Here is a 17751-nt window from a genome sequence, read left to right as displayed (position 1 = left end):
CTGACGCTTGACTCCAGACGATGGGCTTGAGTAGTCGATCATTAAAGCCATTGGTTGCCGTGTCCCTACAAACAGTTATCGGTCCGGGATCGATTGACCTGAGGTGGGCATAATGAGGCCCCTATTAGACCCATCCCTGCTGTCTGTCGATCTGTTGCGAGCCATACTGGGGTTTACTACCAGAGCTGGTTGAATATGATAACGTAATTGACATTTGTGTCATGACTGCAAGTAGTCCGTTGGTGACCAAGCCCGTCGCTTGAGCGGCACAGTGGGCTCAGGAAAGCATCCAACAGTAACCCCGTGTCGACTTCTTCGTTAAGCTCACCGCAGATCCCGCCCCCTTTTTATTCGCAAAGGATAGACTCGGAGGCCCATTAGTGGAGTGTCCAAGAGGCAAGGTAAAACCGCAAGAGGCAGCGGCCGCTCTGTATGCAGACGTGGAACAGGAAGCCATCACAGGGGCCCGCGAAGCTGACACGCAGGCCGCTAGGGTGAGTGGTGAGAAAGGAGGGGGTGGAGGCTCGAGAGGAACGCCACGGCACACACACAACATGAGTGTCTCGGCGATGTCCTGAATCATCTGCTGTGTTACAGCATTCCAGATCAGGCGCCCCGCCAGATGCGTCGCACGTACAACCACCGCCTTCTGTGCAAAGCCTCTCTACTATCTTACGACTTCTCACGGTTGAGCAACGACAGTATGGAGTCCTGCTTTGCACAGAGACTCCAACTACAGACTCTATCACCACGCCAAGGAAAAATCTCCCAACGGGCTCCCACCTGTCCGCTGACAGGTTCCAAGCAGCCGGAATCCCAGCCAGCTGACACACAAAGAGCACTCTTAAAACCCTCGTCTGTCAAAACTTCGCTTCTCAATGGTCAGTAGAACCGACCGCATGCTCTTCTCCGCTGCCACTTTTACGGGCATGCCAAGTTCTCTTCCTCGTCTAATCTACGCGGCAATCTAAGACCTGGAACCCCTCAACAGCACAAGAGCACATGAACAACGGAAAGGGGCAAAGGCGACCACCGTACCTTTAACGCCGCTGAAGTGACAACAATGCAAGACCGGCATATGCATATGCGCTGTCGTTCTTGCAACCCATCGCCGGCCCGACTGACTCGAAAACGACCTCCTCGACTTGCCAAATCGCTGTTGCCACCGGCAAATAAGGTATCTCCATGCCCACCTCCAGCGGTATTATGCAGCCGATGTGCTGACAATGCACAAAATGTCAAAACACTACCCCAATCGGTTACTCATCAAGCGCCGAGTTATTTCTGAGAGTGACTCTGCTTCTAGGGTTTAGTATATACCGGGTTACATCCTTCTTTTCCGAGAGGGCCCGGTGGTTCCGACTTTGAAGAAAAAGGCCTGCTAACCAGCCACATATCGCCAGAGGGGAAGGGGATTATTCGACTTGTAAACCCGAGACCCGCGAGATCTGGAAATCCATCTGCGGAGATGGCATCGCTGAACTAGCAACTACTCATTTTGGGGTTGCCTTGTCATGACGCAACTCTTAGCTGGGCAATGAGAAACTTTCAACAGCAAACTGCAGGTTTGAACTCGGCCGGTCTTGTCCCTATGACGTAGAGTCCTTGCGTTCGGCCTCTGTGGCCTCCCGGCCCTGTTACTCTTACCAAATGAAGAAAATATAGGGAGGGGATCGAGTGGGTTCGAAAGCGGAGAACTCATGTTCGCTGAATAAATCAGGAAAGAAATGCCTGGAAGTCTTGTTTGAGACGAGGAGGAACGTGTTGTCGACGCCCGTCTGCAATAGAGATGCTATCCGTCATGAAACTTTCTAGTCGTCACGCATTGGCGATGCTCCTTATTGACCATTGGTAGTTAGGTACTTAAACAATCGAACCAGTTGGGCGGGCACCCCGTTCCCCCTCTCTATTTTGTAAAAGACGACATCCCAACAGCGGTTCAACGCCAAGCGCCGCCAACCAACAAAGCGTGTTGGTTCTGGCCTGCAGACAGGTGGATCTATACAAATGAATGTCCCCACTGAGCCGTTGATAGGCATGGAATGGGGTTTATGACTGAGCATCAATCGACCGGGTCAGACTGAGTGGCCGGAACGTCCTACATGAGCGGGTGTGAGCTGGGCCACCACGCGAGGAGAACCTCATGAGGAGCGCGACTCTTTGTTTCCTTTCCCGCGGGTATGCAGTTTCCTCCGAGAAGATGGCCCTCGTTACACGTGGAGACATTACGGGAGAGAGAGCAAGGTACAGGCCAGATTGAAAACTGAAAACAAAAGAATAGAATAACAAGAATGTGAAACCCTTCTTGCAGGGGCTGGACGGCGCGAAACGAGGGCGCGAAAGACTTTCTAGACCTTACGGATAGACAACGAGAGCATCAAAGTAAGGTAGGGCATGCTGGGGAACGTTGATTTATGCGTTTTGACTGTTTCCCTCTTCTCAGTCAACCTACATGTTTGGACTGGAGTCTGGGCCTTTGTGAGTGTATCGGATGGGACGAAGTACACGTGTAGTGTACGTCGAGGTAAAGGAAAGGAGAGGGGTGGACCTGTGACCACCACGTTCCCGAAGAACGCGATCGTGATTTAGGAAGTTGGGTGGTTGGTTTTTGTGTCGGAGTAGTCAGGCGTGTGCTACCCTCTCAATGCCTAGCTGCACACCTCGATTGGTCTCAGCTGTGTTTGTGAATCATCGCTTTCGACTGAGGCCACCATACACACGACGATTCTAGTTCTGCGTTGGTATGCCCAGTCAGCTTTTGGTTGTCAGTTGAGAAGTGGGAAGGGTCTTTTCGTACTAAAATAGCCTGCCTACACAAATAGGGAAACACAGAAATGTCCCTCGTAAAAGCAAAGAATAAAGATAAAAATAAAAACTTTTGGTGGTATCCGTTCCCAAAGATCCGCCAACCCCCTTTATCCCGGGCTCCATTGCCGTTAAAGTAGTCGTCAAAGACGTCATGTGCCGAGTGTTTTGAAGGGTTTTCTCTTCCGTCGTTAATTCCCGCCCACTCACCTCCCCCACGCCTGAGCTTTCGTTATGATGACATGAGAAGATGTTGAATAGTACGAGCCGCTGTTACGCCCATTTGGAAAAGTCAACCGACTCAACGAGCGAGTCGATGCCGTTTCCGGGCGAAACCTCGGTGTCGTTGGTGGTGGTAGACAGCATCGAGCTCCGGTGGCTAGTCTGCTCGCTCGTGCTGGTGAAAAATGTGGCTACCGACGACCGGCGCAGACTGCTGAAGCTGTCACGCACATTGGCCGAAGACTTAGACGCATCCGCACTCTGGGCGACGGAGAGGCTGTTGCCAACGACTGCGCCTCCCAGAGACGTTGGAGGTGGCGAGGGCGTTGAAGCACTGTTCATGTGGGGCAAATGCGGGTGCGACGGCTGGTGTACGCTGGACGCATTTTTAGGTCCATACTTCTCGCGAAGCCGTTTGATCTCCCTGAGCCTGTTGCGCCATGAACTGACGTGTTCACCACCTTCGCGGTTTGCCCACACAAGGCAAAAGACGGAAGCATTGAGCGCCAGCAACCGAATGAATCCTGGAAGCGCTCTCAAGCTAACCATTTTGGTTTCGGATGCTGGGGAGATCTCGGGGAAGCCGGGTTTGCTCATGACTTGTACTTTGTAGAAAGGCGGGTGTTTCCCTTCACTCGGCGGGTGCTCCCTAATGGTGAGAAAGGATGCCCTCGCCTCTGGGGTAATGACAATGTTGACGTAATTGAACTCGCTCGGAAAAGTATCGAACCTGAAGGGCATACCGGAGTCGTTGAAGATAATGTTGACAAAGTCATTGCCGATGTGTCGTTTTTTAAGGATGCATTGAGGGTCCCGCTCCAGATTGGTGGGCATCTGAGTAATGACGTGGAAAACCATCTCTGTCACCTTGTCACGCCAGCAGAAGGTGTACTCGCCGTCCGTGTCGTACTCTCTGTCCAGTCCTTGTGTATTGAACTTCGACCCTTTCAGTCTTGTCAATGTGCCCAGCCCGTTGAGGAAAGCGACGTAGTCGCTGCTGCCCGAGACGTTCGAAAGGATTTCGGTCTCGTGTGTTTGGCCTTCGCCAATATACACCACTCCGACCTTATGCCCATCCACAGTCGAGTTACGATCAAAGACTCTGATGGCTCTTTGAATCGCGTCGTCGTCTGGGAGAGGGACAGGTCGGGCGGTGTCTTGTATTTGGGGCGTCGAGGTCATCAGCTGAACCATCAAGTGGCTCGGCAGGATATTGTTGTTGGTCAGTTGCCCGTCTCTCGACACATCTGATATGTACTGAGCTTGGTGGGCTGGGCGAGGCTGGAAATTCTCATGCACAATATACGATGACGTCCCCGAGGGCTGCCGCTTGGTGATTTGTGACCACCCAGTTGTGGCCGCTTGCTCAATCGTCACAATGCTGTTGCCCATCAACCATCGTCGCTTCAAAATCTCACCGAACCGCTCTCTAGTAAAGAGAAGATCTTGCGAAGACTCGTCCGCGTCTGCGTAGGCAACCCGTTGCATAAAGTCGAGCGTCACCAAGGCTTGCTCTTCAGGGCTTTGTCCGCCGTCTACATCGCTGAGCAAGTTCTTGGCAATCCAACCGACGTGGTTAGCACGATCTGGTAGCTTCAAGGCCAAAAACCAGAACGTAATGACATGATACGCCAAGGCGTACACATACTGGGGCAGATCATCTGCGGCGTTCGGATGTAGAAGATCCGGAGTGGAACCGGTCGGTGTTGATGCTTCGCTGTGAAGACTGCCTCGCTGAGTCTGCTTCTTATCTCGCACGTACTGGAGGTAGCGGACACAGATTCCAAACACGATGCGGTACTCGTCTTCTCTAAAGTTGACGTATAGATTCTGCATTCTGCTGAGGCAAGCAAGAAATTCCAGAATGTGCATAGCCACATGGGGCTGGGTGATGATCTGTGCCATTTTCTGCAACATTTGCACGAGCGTTTTGCTTGTGGACAGAGGCAGCTCGTGGCAGCAGATCGACAGGGCGTGAATGCAATACTTGGCGCATCGTTCCCACGTCGAAATGCCCTTGACAAAAGCTTGTACAATCTCGTCTTCTTGATCCTTGAGGAAGAATTCGTGATAGCTCAGAATCATAGTCAAGCTGTGGAAGAGGCAGATGGCAACATCGGCACGGCGCAAACCTGTAGAGGAAGGTGGTTCCTGGAAGTTGTTTGTCCGTATCTGCTCGCACGTCACTCGCCGGAGCTCTTGGATTTGTGGCACTGCACCCCGGAATATTGCGTGATTTGTAAGCTGCGAGGGTAGATGAACCAAGACCATACTATAGATCTCCCATTCACAACCCTGCTCGATGATGTGAACAATGGTGTCAAGCCAAGCGTCCATGTTCAAAACGACTTGTATCGCTTCCCTAGGAAACAGCTCGCTTCCCTCCTTGGTATCCGAGATCGGGCCTTCGACGTGTGACGCCAGGATGGGACTTGCGATGGCTGTTGGAGACTCGGGCAGGGCTTCCGGGTCTGGCAGGGCCCAGAGTTGTTTGTATGGATAAGACGATTTTGCCCCGCTGGCGGAACGGACTGGAAAAGCTCTGTCCTGTGTTCCGGAGCTGCTGAAAGAGATCCCTCTCGTGGTCCGTGAGACGGTACCTTGTTCCGCTCTGGTAGCCCTCGCCGGTTGCGATGCGTCTTCAGCTTGCTTGCGTGCCCGAGAGGAGGCTGTGTGGAGGAGCGTCGCCGCAAGGCCCTCGGATTCTGTGTCATTAATCAAGAAAACTCGGTTTGCCCAATCAGCTCGGAGGCGGAAGAGTAGTTTCATCGCAGTGAGCCGGGCATCCGTCTTGCAATGGTTTGTTTTGGCGATGTTGACAAGCGTGTCGTAAAGCTTGATAGACTTAGCTCCGTCAAGGTTCATGCACCGCATAAATAACTTGACATAGCCCCTTGTTACGACCCCCGAGGCCGTGTAACTCCTTTGGGGGCCAGCTTCGCCCCCGACAGGAGTTGTGGGCCGAGACGCAGACGATGCAACGGGAGACAAGAGACGATCATTGACGACAATGGTCCTCAGTGTGTCAGTGATGTAATTGAAAAGCTCCGAGTCTGAGGAAACAGCGACGGAGACCATAAAGGCAACAACCGATTCGAGCACGAGGAGATTAGTCTCATCGGCAATGTTGTTGAGTAGGTCCTTGATCAGGTTGGGCACACAGTCATCGTCACCAAGCCCCTCCCCAATAAGGTCCATCATGTCGTAAGATTCGGTTACTGCCTGAAGAGACAGGAGACGGGTTTCGGAACTTCGACTTCGATTGGCGTAAAACTCCTTCAGCACCAAAGACACGTTTTCCTCCCACTGCAGATCGGAAGGCGAGCAGCATCGGAATTCTTGAAAGTAGGTGAGTACCACACGTGCTGCCGAGTCCGGAAGTCGAGTGTGGATGTCGGTGAAGAACTTGATGATGATCTGCCGAGGGACAAAGTCACCCGACCTGTGGCTGGCTAGCTCCTCCAAGCGCATGATAAGCTTCAGCAACTCAACCCCAATGGCTCCGTCCGGTCGGTCAGGCTCGCTTGCCAAAGCAATCATCTCGCTTCCGATGACTATACCCGGCGGCGCCCTTTTCGAGCATTCCACAGCGATGGACAGTAGGGTTGACCAGTCCTCCTCGACGATCAAAGTGTGAATTTTGCCGTCACCGTCCCGGAAGAGAGAGTTAATCAGTTTGAGCACAGCACAGTGGACCCGGCCAGAGTCTGTGCTGTGAACTGTGGCAACCAAGCCGTCGAGGAGCAGCGCGAATGGGACAGGCGGGTAGCCCTTCTCTGTGCTCTTCGTCAAAAGCTTCTCTAAAACAGCCAGCACACCTCGAATATCCCTGGTATCTTTTCCTTTGCTGCTGCCATCTGCTGGGAGGTGCCGCAACAGATCTACCAAGACCCTCACTGCCGCAGGACCGTTGTGCGACTTCAGTAGAATGGAGATGGTGTGCCATGCCGTCTTGGACAAGCTTGGCACAAGACAGAATATGGAGCCCAGAACCAAGACGCACCCCTTGAAGCTGGCGGCTGGCAAGGCGCCGAAGGTCACAATTGCGTCGATGACATTGATTGAAGCCCGCAGGTCGTCTTCGATGGTTGTGCTCAGACAGATCGTGACTAGGGTGTCCATCAGGCCAGACATGGCAGTTTCATCTGCTACATTTGAACTGAACTTGATGACGTCTCCGATGAAGGTGAAGAGCTGGTGTAGGTTCTTCTCCTCTCCCGCAGCTGAGACCTTGGCCTTGCCAGCATTCTTCTTAGCATCACGGCTAGCTAGCCTTCGAGCTGCCTTGACAGCCTGGTATGCCTCGCGGAGCCACCTTTGCAGAACACCGATCACTTGATAGTCGAACCCGGATAGATCACGCCCGTGATTGGTGAGATCCACGACAGCGGCAAGTTGAAGATGGAAGTCTTGGGGATTCGCCGGCGCCGTTATGGTCAGGAAGTACTCTTGGCGCTCGAGATCTGTCGACGACTTGTGCTTGACGCATTCCGAAAGGAGTTCCCAGCCAGCGATCCGCTCCGTCTCCGTCTTTGTCGCATCGATCATACCCTTCGCGGCATACCAGATTTCTAGCACCGGGTTCATGGGGTATTCGGCAACGGCATATCGGAGCGAGTTCGCGGCCGCGATGCGCTCGGCAACATTGCCATTTCCGTTCTTAAGCAGCTCAAATGACTCCATGTGGTTCGGCGACAGGCCCGCGAGGTTCGTGCGAGTGGCATTTACGTGGTCGGCCAGCGGCGATAAGATTGAAGAGGCTGATTTGAGGCTCGGTGGAGGGGATTTCGTCAACTTGGCTCCGGCTAACCCCTTGAAAACGCTCGCCAGGCCGCTGGGGCGGGTCAAGTCTGGCGATGACGGCGCATCGCCTGGCGAAGGCGACATGGGCTTGTCGGGGTGTTGGTGCACCTGCTGATAGCTCTCGGGCGGGACTAGGCGACGGAGAATGTTAGCAGAGTTTACACATCACTCATCACGTCGCTTGAGGTATCGGCAACATCGTGGTTGGGTCGATGCTGTCATCCGGATCTCAAATGATGATGGTAGTCGGATCTTTAGGGCCTACCAGCCTGCGATGTGTCGAGTATGGCAGAGGTAAAGTGGGACAGCTCGAAAAAAAAAAGGCATTTGCAGATAGCAACTTACGGGCAAAGGCGCTGTCAAACCAGTTGTGAAGGGCGCCGCAGGCAGTTGAGTAGACGCGACGGTTTGAAATCCCCCATTCAAAGCGACGAGGCAGGCCAGGTGGTCCCGAAGAGGAATGGGAGCAAGAGGGGTGGGCGAGTAGAGGAGCAGCAAGCAAGGTCCCGGGCGCGAGCGGAACCAGCACGCCTACTACCTAGCGAGGTGACGAGAGAGTGGCTACCGACGGAAGGTGTGGAAGTGATGGAAGACGGATGATGCGTGTGTGAGGGCTTGTGGTCGGTTGAGTCGGTTAAGTCGTCTTCTGGGATGAATGTTTGTTTCGGCTGTGCCAAGCGGTCGTGGCTGCTAATCCGCTATCAAGACATCATCATATCGTATCGTGGGCTGTTGTTGGAGGTTTTGGCCGGTGGTGCAATTAGTATGAAAAGTGACCAGGTGGGAAAACTTGACGAAATGCTGATCCCATCAGTTGGCGCAGCTGGGGGGGTTCTATGGGGTGGAGGTAACAAGTTTTTAGGGGGGCAGAAAAGCGGGAAGTACCTGCAGCAAGAACCAACAGTTCATGAAGCTCCTGCTTCCCCCCGATGCAATGTGTTTCCCCCGTTGCAGGCCAGTTGAAGCGCCCCACTTGATGGCCAGATGACCTTACCTGTTCCGCACCAATATTGTTCCGTTTCAGACACCAACCAAGTGGTGGCGGGAGTCAGTGGTGGCTGCGGCGTCATTCTCCCAAGAGCTTCCATTTCTTCCCTGGGTAGATAGGTAGGATAAAGCAGGCTCTCTGTAAGTAATGAATAAGTAGGAAGCAAATTAGGTAAATTGGGAGAAGGTTGGATTGTTCTGTGTATTCCCATTCCAATATCGTAAATGTCTTTGACCAATTTGTGCCAGCTACAACTCTACATGTAATCAGTCGATTATAACATAACACACAAAAAGAAGTGAGGGAGACTTAGTGCCAGGGCTGTCTATGTCCCTCACTCTCATTGTTCATAATATAGCCCTGGAAGCTTGGTAAGCCATTTTCTTCGGCAACTGAAGTTGGCCAGGCGTCAGTTTGCTGCACTTCATTGTTCTCAGCTCAGGCACTCAAAAGTTTACCCAAACACCTCCGACGCACCAACCATTTTCATCCCCCGGCAGTTTTTCCGACTGCCCCTCACCGGGACAGGCGTTTGTACAAGTCGTAGGCCATCTCGTCAGTCACCAGCCAATAACAGCAAGCGCCCCACATCACCTTCCATGTCTTTTCCATCAGCTCAGGTACAGATACAAGGCAGAATCGTCCCCCACAGCAACACGTCCATCCCAAAAAGTTCGGTGCAGAAAAAGAGTCCATCAACAGATACTTTTCACCACTCCTGCTTCAGCATTACCATCTACACGACGCTGCGAACTCTGACAAGATGGCCTCCCAAGTGGGCTCCATTGCCCAGTTGCTGGATGCAACTTTAGATCCCAGCACCCACAAGAAAGGTACGCCATCCTTCCCGCCGTCTTCTACCCCGCCAACTTTGTTTGTATGCTAATAAACAAATGTGCAAAACAGCCGAGCAAGCCCTCAAGATCGAACAGGGCAAACCGCAATACTCCCTCAGCCTTCTCAACATCGTCGCCTCAGAACCTCTTCCTCTCAAAACCCGTCTAGCCGCCGCCCTGGCCTTCAAGAACTTCATCCGCTCCAACTGGGTCGATGCCGACGGCAATTACAAGCTCCCTGGCGATGAAGTGCAAACGATCAAGTCTCAGCTTATTGGCCTGATGATTTCTTGCCCGTCCACCATCCAGACCCAACTCGGCGATGCCATCAGCATCATTGCCGACTCCGACTTCTGGGAGCGCTGGCAGACACTGACCCAGGAGCTCGTCGAGCGCTTCTCCCCTGTCGACCCCAAGGTCAACATTGGCGTCCTCGAGGTCGCCCACTCCATTTTCGTCCGCTGGCGCCCTCTCTTCAGAACTGACGAGCTTTACACCGAGATCAACCACGTCATCAGCACCTTCGCCCAGCCCTTCGTGCAGCTTCTAGTGCAGACCGACGAGCAGATTACCAAGAACACTCAGAACAAGGACGTCCTCAAGAGCTGGTTCGAGGCCCTGAGCCTCATGATCAAGATTTTCTACGATCTCTCCTCCCACGACATGCCCCCGATCTTCGAGGAACACCTGGCCTCCATTTCCGAGCTGCTCCACAAGTACCTGACGTACACGAACCCGATTCTCGAAACCGACGACGACAGCGAGGTTAGTGTCATTGACACTGTCAAGGCGGATATCTGCGAGGCTTTGGAACTGTACACGCTCAAGTACGATGAGGATTTTGGAAAGTACACTGAGCCCTTTATCACCAACGCTTGGAACCTGCTCTCCAGCACTGGTGCCGAGACCAAGTACGACTTATTGGTCAGCAAGGCTCTGCACTTCTTGACAGCTGTCGCTGGCACCTCGCAGCACTCGGGCGTGTTCGCTGACGAGAACGTTCTGGGCCAAGTGGTCGAGAAGGTCATTCTGCCCAACGTTGCTCTGCGCGAGTCCGACCTGGAGCTGTTCGAGGATGAGCCTATTGAGTACATCCGCCGGGATCTGGAGGGCTCAGACACCGATTCTAGACGCCGCTCCGCCACGGATTTCTTGAGGAGGCTTCAGGAGAAGTACGAACAGCTGGTCACTGGCGTTGTCTACAAGTACATCAACCACTACCTGGAGCAGGGCAAGTCCGACTGGAAGGCCAAGGACACCGCCGTCTACCTATTCATCTCCATTGCGGCCAAGGGCTCTGTTACAGCCACGCAGGGTGTCAAGACGGTTAACTCGTTGGTCAACGTTGTCGACTTTTTCGAGCAGCACATCGCGTCCGACCTGATGGCGAGTGGAGGCGTGGAGCCTATCTCCAAGGTCGATGCCATCAAGTATCTGCACACGTTCCGCAGTCAACTGACAAAGGAGCAATGGAAGCTGGCATTCCCCCCTCTTATCCAGAATCTGGCATCCGACAACTACGTTGTCTATTCATATGCTGCGATCGCGGTCGAGCGTCTGCTCTTCCTGACAGATGACTCGGGTAAAGCGATGTTTCCCCGCGAGGACATCCAGCCCTTCGCCAAGGACCTGCTTGATCACCTTTTCAAGCTCATCGAGAAAGAGAGGACGCCTGCCAAGCTCCAGGAGAACGAATTCCTGATGAGATGCGTCATGAGAATCCTCATCGTTCTCAAGGAAGGAGCTGCACATCTCGTTGAGGGTGTCCTGACTCACCTGGTTGCTATCACAAACATGATCAAGCAGAACCCCAGCAACCCACGCTTCTACTACTACCACTTCGAGGCTCTTGGTGCTCTCATCAGATACTGCTCTTCGACGCACGCGTCCCTTTTCAACCAGCGCCTCTGGGAACCGTTCAATCAGATTCTGGTTGAGGACGTTACTGGTACGTTACGTTTTGGCATTTCATTCTGTTCTGTGGTCAACGGCATGGCTAACAATCAGATAGAGTTCCTCCAGTATATCTTCCAGATCCTCGCACAGCTTTTGGAGTCGAGCCCGGCGGATGCCATCTCGGAAAATTACAAGGCTTTCTTGTCCCCTCTTTTGGAGCCGGCGCTGTGGGACACCAAAGGGAACGTTCCGGCTTGCACCCGGCTTCTCTCGTCAATCATCCCAGCGACCTCGGGCTACATTGTCTCAGACAATAAGCTTGAGCAGATACTGGGTATTTTCCAACGACTCCTTGCTGTCAAGAAATACCAGTTGTATGCTTTCGACGTCCTGGAGGCAGTTGTGAAATCTCTTGAACCGTATGTTATCCCAGCACCGTGAAAATGTCATACAGGATGCTAACCGGACTTAGTGGCGTCGTCGACCAGTACTTTGGTACAATCCTCAGCTTGATCTTCACCAAGCTGCAAGGCAACCCTCCCGACTCGTTGAAGCTCCGCTTCGCTCGGTTCTTCCATCTCGTCTCGGCCCGCGTCGAGGCTGGTTATGGAGCCGACTACTTCATGAAGCACTCTGAGAAGATCCAAGAGGGAATATTTGCCAAGGTTTACCCGCCGTTCGTCTTGGCCGAGACGGAGAAGCTGGCGCGCCCTGTCGACCGCAAGCTTGCAGTAGTCAGTCTTACTAAGACTCTCTGCGATTCGCAGGCTTTTGCGCAGAAGTTCGCCAAGGGCTGGGCCAACACGTGCAGGATCCTCCTTGCCCTACTGGTAAACCCGCCTGTGGTGTCGGCTGGTCTTGGTGACGAGCTGATCGCCGAGGCCGACGTTGACGACATTGGCTTTGGCCTCTCGTATACGGCACTCAACACGTGCAAACCGATTGCGCGCGACGATTACCCAGAGGTCACCGCGGTGGCTCCCTGGGTCAGCGCGTACATCAGCTCCGCCAACCAGCGTCACAACGGCGCCATTGTCAACTTTGTCAACACGCGTCTTACGCCCGAACAGCAGCAAGCACTCCAGCAGTACTTGCAATAGGAAGCGCTACCGAGCGGCGGAATGGGTTTACCAGACAATTGTGCATTCTCCACGGCCTATGGCGGATGGAAGAGGCTCCAGTAGGAGCCACAGAACGAGGTCGTAGATGAGACGAGCAGCGCCGAATAGCGTCGCCGGATGGGTTACTGGGATGGATAGAAAAGAGTCTCCCAGCAGGACTGATTCACTTCAGGCGTCTGCGGCGGAAGATATCATGAGCAACTCGACTACGGCCCTTGGACAGGTGGTACAAATCGGCACCAAAGCTATTGCTAGCCGATTATGCTTTGCTGTTCAATTTTTTCTTTTTTTATTCTCCAGCGTGAGCTTGCTGCATTGAGCCGATAGTGGCGTTGGTGACAACCACCTCCTCCTCTTGATATCTAGCATAGGAAAAAGCAAAAAGTACTTCGTTTCCAAAGAACAACAATCAAAGGAAGAAAGAGAGTATAAAGAGAAAGACGAAGAAAACAAAGGTTTGAGGGTGTCTTTTTCCGTGATTGACTGCCTTGGAAAGCTGGCCGCCCACTTGAGCCGGGATCAGAAGGTATGTCGTCCGTAGCACCCGGCGGCCGCCGCCGCTCGGTCCACACTCCGGGCTGACAAAGCTGGGGAGGTACCTCATTCGTAGCCCTTCCCCGAGTGTTGGTGCCCTGGACCCCTTCCGGACCCTCTCCGGTGTTCGGGTGGGGTTCTCGTGAGCCCCAAGGAATCCGGTGCACCATTTTATCCAGAGGCGCTCTTGTGCGCAGACTGGCCGGCTGGTCATGTCAAGATGGCCTCCTCGTTAGTGTTTTTGGTCGCGTATTAAGAGAAAGCCGAGGCCAGCGCGTGCCCAAACATAGAACAATCCCCCCCCCCCCCCCCCCGGTCCTTTTCCCGAGTCTTTGCAATCATCGGCGCCGCCGATTCGCTTACTGTAAGGTTTGTGATGTCTCCCTTCCCGCCCCGCCCCTCGCCCTTCTAGAAGGCAAGAGGAGAACGTGGGAAAAGGAAGGATGATGTCGCGAGAGGAAAAGGGAAAAAATTCTTCACCGACTTTGAACCCCTGGTCCCTGGAAATCGTCTACGGTGTCACGGGCCATGGTGGCGAACCCTGACATTCTGAGCCTTGATCCCGGATAGTTGGCGGTTCGCGGTTCGCGTTCGGCGGTCTTAGTGTTCAGTACCAGAGAGGGAGGGGGGAGCCGTGCTCTCGATTTTTTTCTGTTCCATTGAGGTTCGTGAATGTACATATGTACATTTGTACATACCTATCGACATGATGCTGTGAAGCGGGGCTTTGCCCGGCCTGTCGAGGGAGAGGGGTGAGAGACCCTCTTTATACTTGCTAGGGTTCATTGGGAGAAGATGCCTACTGTATTTGTACGATGATGATGCAGAGTGCCCGCCGACCCCTAGCATAGGAGGACTTTGCTGTGGGAACCACAACCACCGTCTTCTGCCGATCCCGCGGCTATCGGCCATGGGCTCTGGGAATGGGGGCAAAACAAGATGAACGGTGCCACATGAGCGGAGACGCCTTGGGTGCCAGCGAGGCTGTTGACCGCCGCTTTGGTTTTCCCTCAATGGGTGAGCTTTGACTCGTTGAGCAGGACTTTCCGAAAGAACACCAAGTATGTGCAATGGAGACGGGTACCCATATTGTTTCATTGAAGTGTGAATCGTACACTACTATGTGCTACAACGTTTCTATGTATGTTCATCTGAACGTCAAGTGGTTCCAGGTCCGAAAACGTCAACGTCATCAAAACGTCCCGCTGACCGACATTTCACTTCGTGACGGGATCGCCGACCACAACACCAGTGTATGCGTACGAACGAAGGGAGCATGACAGGACAGGGCCGCCTTGTGCAGCATGAGCCTGTCGACTCTCCCTCGAGCCCTTCAGACCTTTTTGTCTGACAACGATGCTTCCTCCAAACAGGCAAACAAACAAACCCCTTCCTCACCCATCCGAAAAGGTGTAAATGTAATCCAACTGCGAAGACAACGTGCAATGAATAAAGACGAAATCAAACGCCCGGTCCCAAGTCTGTGAACCTCGATCATAAGTCGTTATTAAATGCAAACACAATGGTATCGTAAGATCGAAAAATCGTACAGCATATACATCAACCATGTTGTGGTGTGGGTTGGGTATAGGTAATGTCGAGTGTGGCTGGTAACAATGAAAGAGATTGTGTCAGGTCTGGCCAAAGATGATGGTGAGGAGAAGAAGGCTTGATGGAGGCCGGCCGGTCCAGTCAGATCAAGCCGCCTTCGGAGAATCCTACGCTGTTTCGCCAACCACAGTGTCGCTCTTGTTCCTCTCGCTCGAGATCGCGAGGCCGGGGGGGGACGCCCCTAGCGTTCAAAGTACCTTTGGGTACCTGTGATGGACTTAGGTCGAACTCGCTGCTGCCGCAACTGCTCCCGCTGTTGGTGCTGGTCTGGACGAGAAGTAAGCTGCTGGTGCTCGAGAGACGCTTGGTGAACTCGGTGAAGCTGAGTCGTTTGGCGCTGGAGCCGGACGCCCGCTTTTCCCCATAGGGTCGGGAACTGGCATCTTCGGATGTCTTACCGGATGAAGAGGTCGGCACATCAAGCTTTACCTGCCCCGTGGGCTGAGTCTGGCCGTTTGTCCTTTGCGTCACGCTAGGCCGCATCCTGGAATGAGCCGTGTGTGGTCGCGCAGGCGCCTGCAGGGGGACACTGAAGTTGGCGGGCGTGCTCCTCATCACGGGTGAACGAGGTGACGTTGCGTCGGCTTGGTGGTTGGCAAGGAAGTCGAGAGCGCGCTGAGCATTGGGCGGTATCAAGGTATGGCGATTGCCGTTGACATCTGCCTCATGCGCGTACTCCTCCTGATCTTCGTCGTCGTCGTCGTCATCGTCATCGTCGTCTTCATCCTCTACCTCGTCTTCGGATGAATCCTCATCCACGTCAAACGCGCTGAGCATCGCAACCTTTTCTGCGTGCGCCTCTTTCACCCGGTGGCGAATCTTCTCGTCCGCTTCGCGCATCAGGGCATCGAACCGGGCCAGAGACGTTAGTTTCTCCTCGCCTGGCGTCTCGCGTTCTGAACCAGGGATGCAGCGCAACTGGAATGCCCTGTCAAGAATCGTCTCTCGGGTATTTGGGGGTGAACTGGAATCGGCTCCGGGAAGGGGCTGTGCGGCGCCAGAGCTGATACTGCCGCGTCCACGAATGGGGGAGCTGAGTGTAGATGACCTCCCTTGCGCGGCAGTCCAACCCTCAATCAACTCGCTCCTTTGGCCGTCGCTCATAGTGGTCACTGGCGAGGGGATATCAGAGGGGAGCACAGTGGTGTACTTGTTGGGATCGGGCATGGTGAATCCCACGTGGGCTGGGTGGTTGGTGCTTGTTGGCGAGGAGACATCGCTGCGCTTGGACCGTAGGCTGGGGGAATCGGAGCTGAAGGTGACAGGGCGGTCTCGACTCGAATACGTCTGCGTAGAGTTCTTGTGTTGCAAAGTGCCGCGGGGATTTGGGTTGCCGCTAGGAGGTCGCGGGAAATAATCAACATCCCGTGACCGTTGCTGTGTGAATGGGTTGGTGAAAGATGGCGAGGCAGGGCTCTCGGGACTCATGGGAAGTTTCCTCGAAACGATGAAACGGGCCCACTCATGGAGACTGATGTGGTGATCATCGGGGGGTGTGCGGAACCATAAGGTAGTGGCGGTGGATTCTTTGGAAATCAGACCGGCGGCCCTACTCGAACGCCGCTTCTTCTCCTTGTCGTTGATGGTAATGACGAGAGTCGGCAGAACCGGACCCTGCTTGCGATGGGCGAGCATTTGGACCTGACAGTCTGTGACAGAGCTGATGGGGTACTGGTACGAAGGCTCCCAGTCGTCCTGCAGGTTCAGGAGGCTTAGGTTCGGGCCAGAGAACTCCGTCATGTTGAGCCTTACCTTGGACTTGAATATGGAGATGTAATAGTCATCGCTGGCGGGAGTCCTCGGTTGGATCTTCGGAGGAGCACCGTTGCGGTGTGTATTTGTGTTTGGCGGAAAAGTCGGGCTAGTCAGACCTTCTCTGTGGTGGATGTTGCGACCCCCGACAACTACATAACGTGGCTGGAAAGAGGTGTCAGAGGCACGCTCTTGAGAAAGATAGGGGGATATAAAAATGCATTGAGAACTGCGTAGATTCGTACCTTCCAGATAGCGCGGCCCAGAATCTGGCCGCGGTCAGGGGGAATAAGGAGAACTCCCTCACAAGTTTCCATGACTGGCTATTGTGCCTCGATGGCGGTGTAACAGCAGTGACGGGGCAGACACCGTTGTCGCGTTTGAGAAACGAGTGGGCGAGCTGTGGAAAGTATAAGATGGCGGATTAATGAGGCATCCTGGAGCAAAGGTGTCGATGATGGTGAACAAGACACGGCGCGGGTCTAACGAGGGGACGGCGATTGCGCATGCGGCAGAAGGAAAATGGTTGCCGATATGATTGATGGTCGAAATCGGGATTCGGTATATCGGTTCTGCACAAAGGGACCAGCAGTCGTCGCTCTAAGGTCTTGTCTACGCAGCGCCCCTGGCTTGCGCGTCGGAAACACACAACGTTGTGTTTAAAACAGAAAGTGGGCGACGGAGAGGAAAATGAAGAAGGAAGGAGGCAGGCTGGCGGAGGAGAGAGATGAGAGAGATAGATAGACAGACAGTGTGGTGGTCAGAGGAGGTGGTGGTGGTGGGAGACCGCCGCCAATAGTGGAGGGGAGGGGGGTGGAAGACAGAGATGGAAGGGGGGATGTGTTTCTAGACAGGTACACTGCGCGAGAGTGAGGTACGATGCAAGAGAGAGAGAATGTAGGGGAGACGACACGCGTGCAGTTGAAGAGAGGCGTTTTTCTTTTTTTTTCTTGTCTTTCCTTCCACTCTCTTCTTGTCTCTGACGGGCTCCAGAATCTTTTTGTCTAAAAATTGTTGTCATTAACGGCGAATGGGGTGGATGGATGGATGCTGGGGGGCGATTGCTCTTGTTCGAGGGCAGAGAGGGTCATTCCATTCTACAATCTGCAATGGCATGGAGCCAGAGAGGAGACGACGGGGGAGGGAGCTAAAGCGTCGGATGGAGTAGGAGTCAATTAGAAGG

The 17751-nt window shown here is 53.8% G+C and overlaps 3 protein-coding genes across 3 annotated transcripts; 1 reads left to right on the top strand and 2 right to left on the bottom strand.

The window, feature by feature from the left end:
- Positions 1–1030: 1030 nt before the first annotated feature.
- Positions 1031–8629, bottom strand: CDEST_04554 (Putative tuberin/Ral GTPase-activating protein subunit alpha). Its single transcript, XM_062920713.1, has 3 exons — positions 8176–8629; positions 2798–7961; positions 1031–2733 (listed from the first exon to the last, which is right to left on the bottom strand). The coding sequence occupies exon 2, from the start codon at positions 7912–7914 to the stop codon at positions 3079–3081; it is 4836 nt and encodes a 1611-aa protein (XP_062776764.1). The 5' UTR covers positions 7915–7961; positions 8176–8629; the 3' UTR covers positions 1031–2733; positions 2798–3078.
- Positions 8630–9451: 822 nt separating this feature from the next.
- CDEST_04553 (Putative importin-beta domain, exportin-2, armadillo-like helical, exportin-2, central) lies at positions 9452–13078 on the top strand. The gene is made up of 4 exons (XM_062920712.1): positions 9452–9651; positions 9725–11602; positions 11666–11969; positions 12023–13078. Exons 1-4 carry the CDS (start codon positions 9582–9584, stop codon positions 12648–12650), a joined length of 2880 nt encoding a protein of 959 aa, XP_062776763.1. The 5' UTR covers positions 9452–9581; the 3' UTR covers positions 12651–13078.
- Positions 13079–14281: 1203 nt separating this feature from the next.
- CDEST_04552 (Putative CRIB domain-containing protein) lies at positions 14282–17751 on the bottom strand. Its single transcript, XM_062920711.1, has 2 exons — positions 16814–17751; positions 14282–16733 (listed from the first exon to the last, which is right to left on the bottom strand). Exons 1-2 carry the CDS (start codon positions 16883–16885, stop codon positions 14898–14900), a joined length of 1908 nt encoding a protein of 635 aa, XP_062776762.1. The 5' UTR covers positions 16886–17751; the 3' UTR covers positions 14282–14897.

Source organism: Colletotrichum destructivum, chromosome 3, assembly GCF_034447905.1.
Source record: "Colletotrichum destructivum chromosome 3, complete sequence".
Taxonomy (NCBI): domain Eukaryota; kingdom Fungi; phylum Ascomycota; class Sordariomycetes; order Glomerellales; family Glomerellaceae; genus Colletotrichum; species Colletotrichum destructivum.
Note: the sequence above shows the minus strand (reverse complement) of the source record. Positions and strands in the feature narration are given on the sequence as shown.

What these genes read in the sequence shown, in the direction of transcription:
- CDEST_04554 (XM_062920713.1), bottom strand. Translation starts at nt 7,914, where the DNA reads ATGTCGCCTTCGCCAGGCGATGCGCCGTCATCGCCAGACTTGACCCGC.
- CDEST_04553 (XM_062920712.1), top strand. Translation starts at nt 9,582, where the DNA reads ATGGCCTCCCAAGTGGGCTCCATTGCCCAGTTGCTGGATGCAACTTTA. An exon ending in TCTGGTTGAGGACGTTACTG is followed by an intron (nt 11,603 to 11,665) that starts GTACGTTACGTT and finishes ACAATCAGATAG; the next exon opens with AGTTCCTCCAGTATATCTTC. An exon ending in GTTGTGAAATCTCTTGAACC is followed by an intron (nt 11,970 to 12,022) that starts GTATGTTATCCC and finishes AACCGGACTTAG; the next exon opens with TGGCGTCGTCGACCAGTACT.
- CDEST_04552 (XM_062920711.1), bottom strand. Translation starts at nt 16,885, where the DNA reads ATGGAAACTTGTGAGGGAGTTCTCCTTATTCCCCCTGACCGCGGCCAG. An exon ending in TGGGCCGCGCTATCTGGAAG is followed by an intron (nt 16,734 to 16,813) that starts GTACGAATCTAC and finishes ACCTCTTTCCAG; the next exon opens with CCACGTTATGTAGTTGTCGG.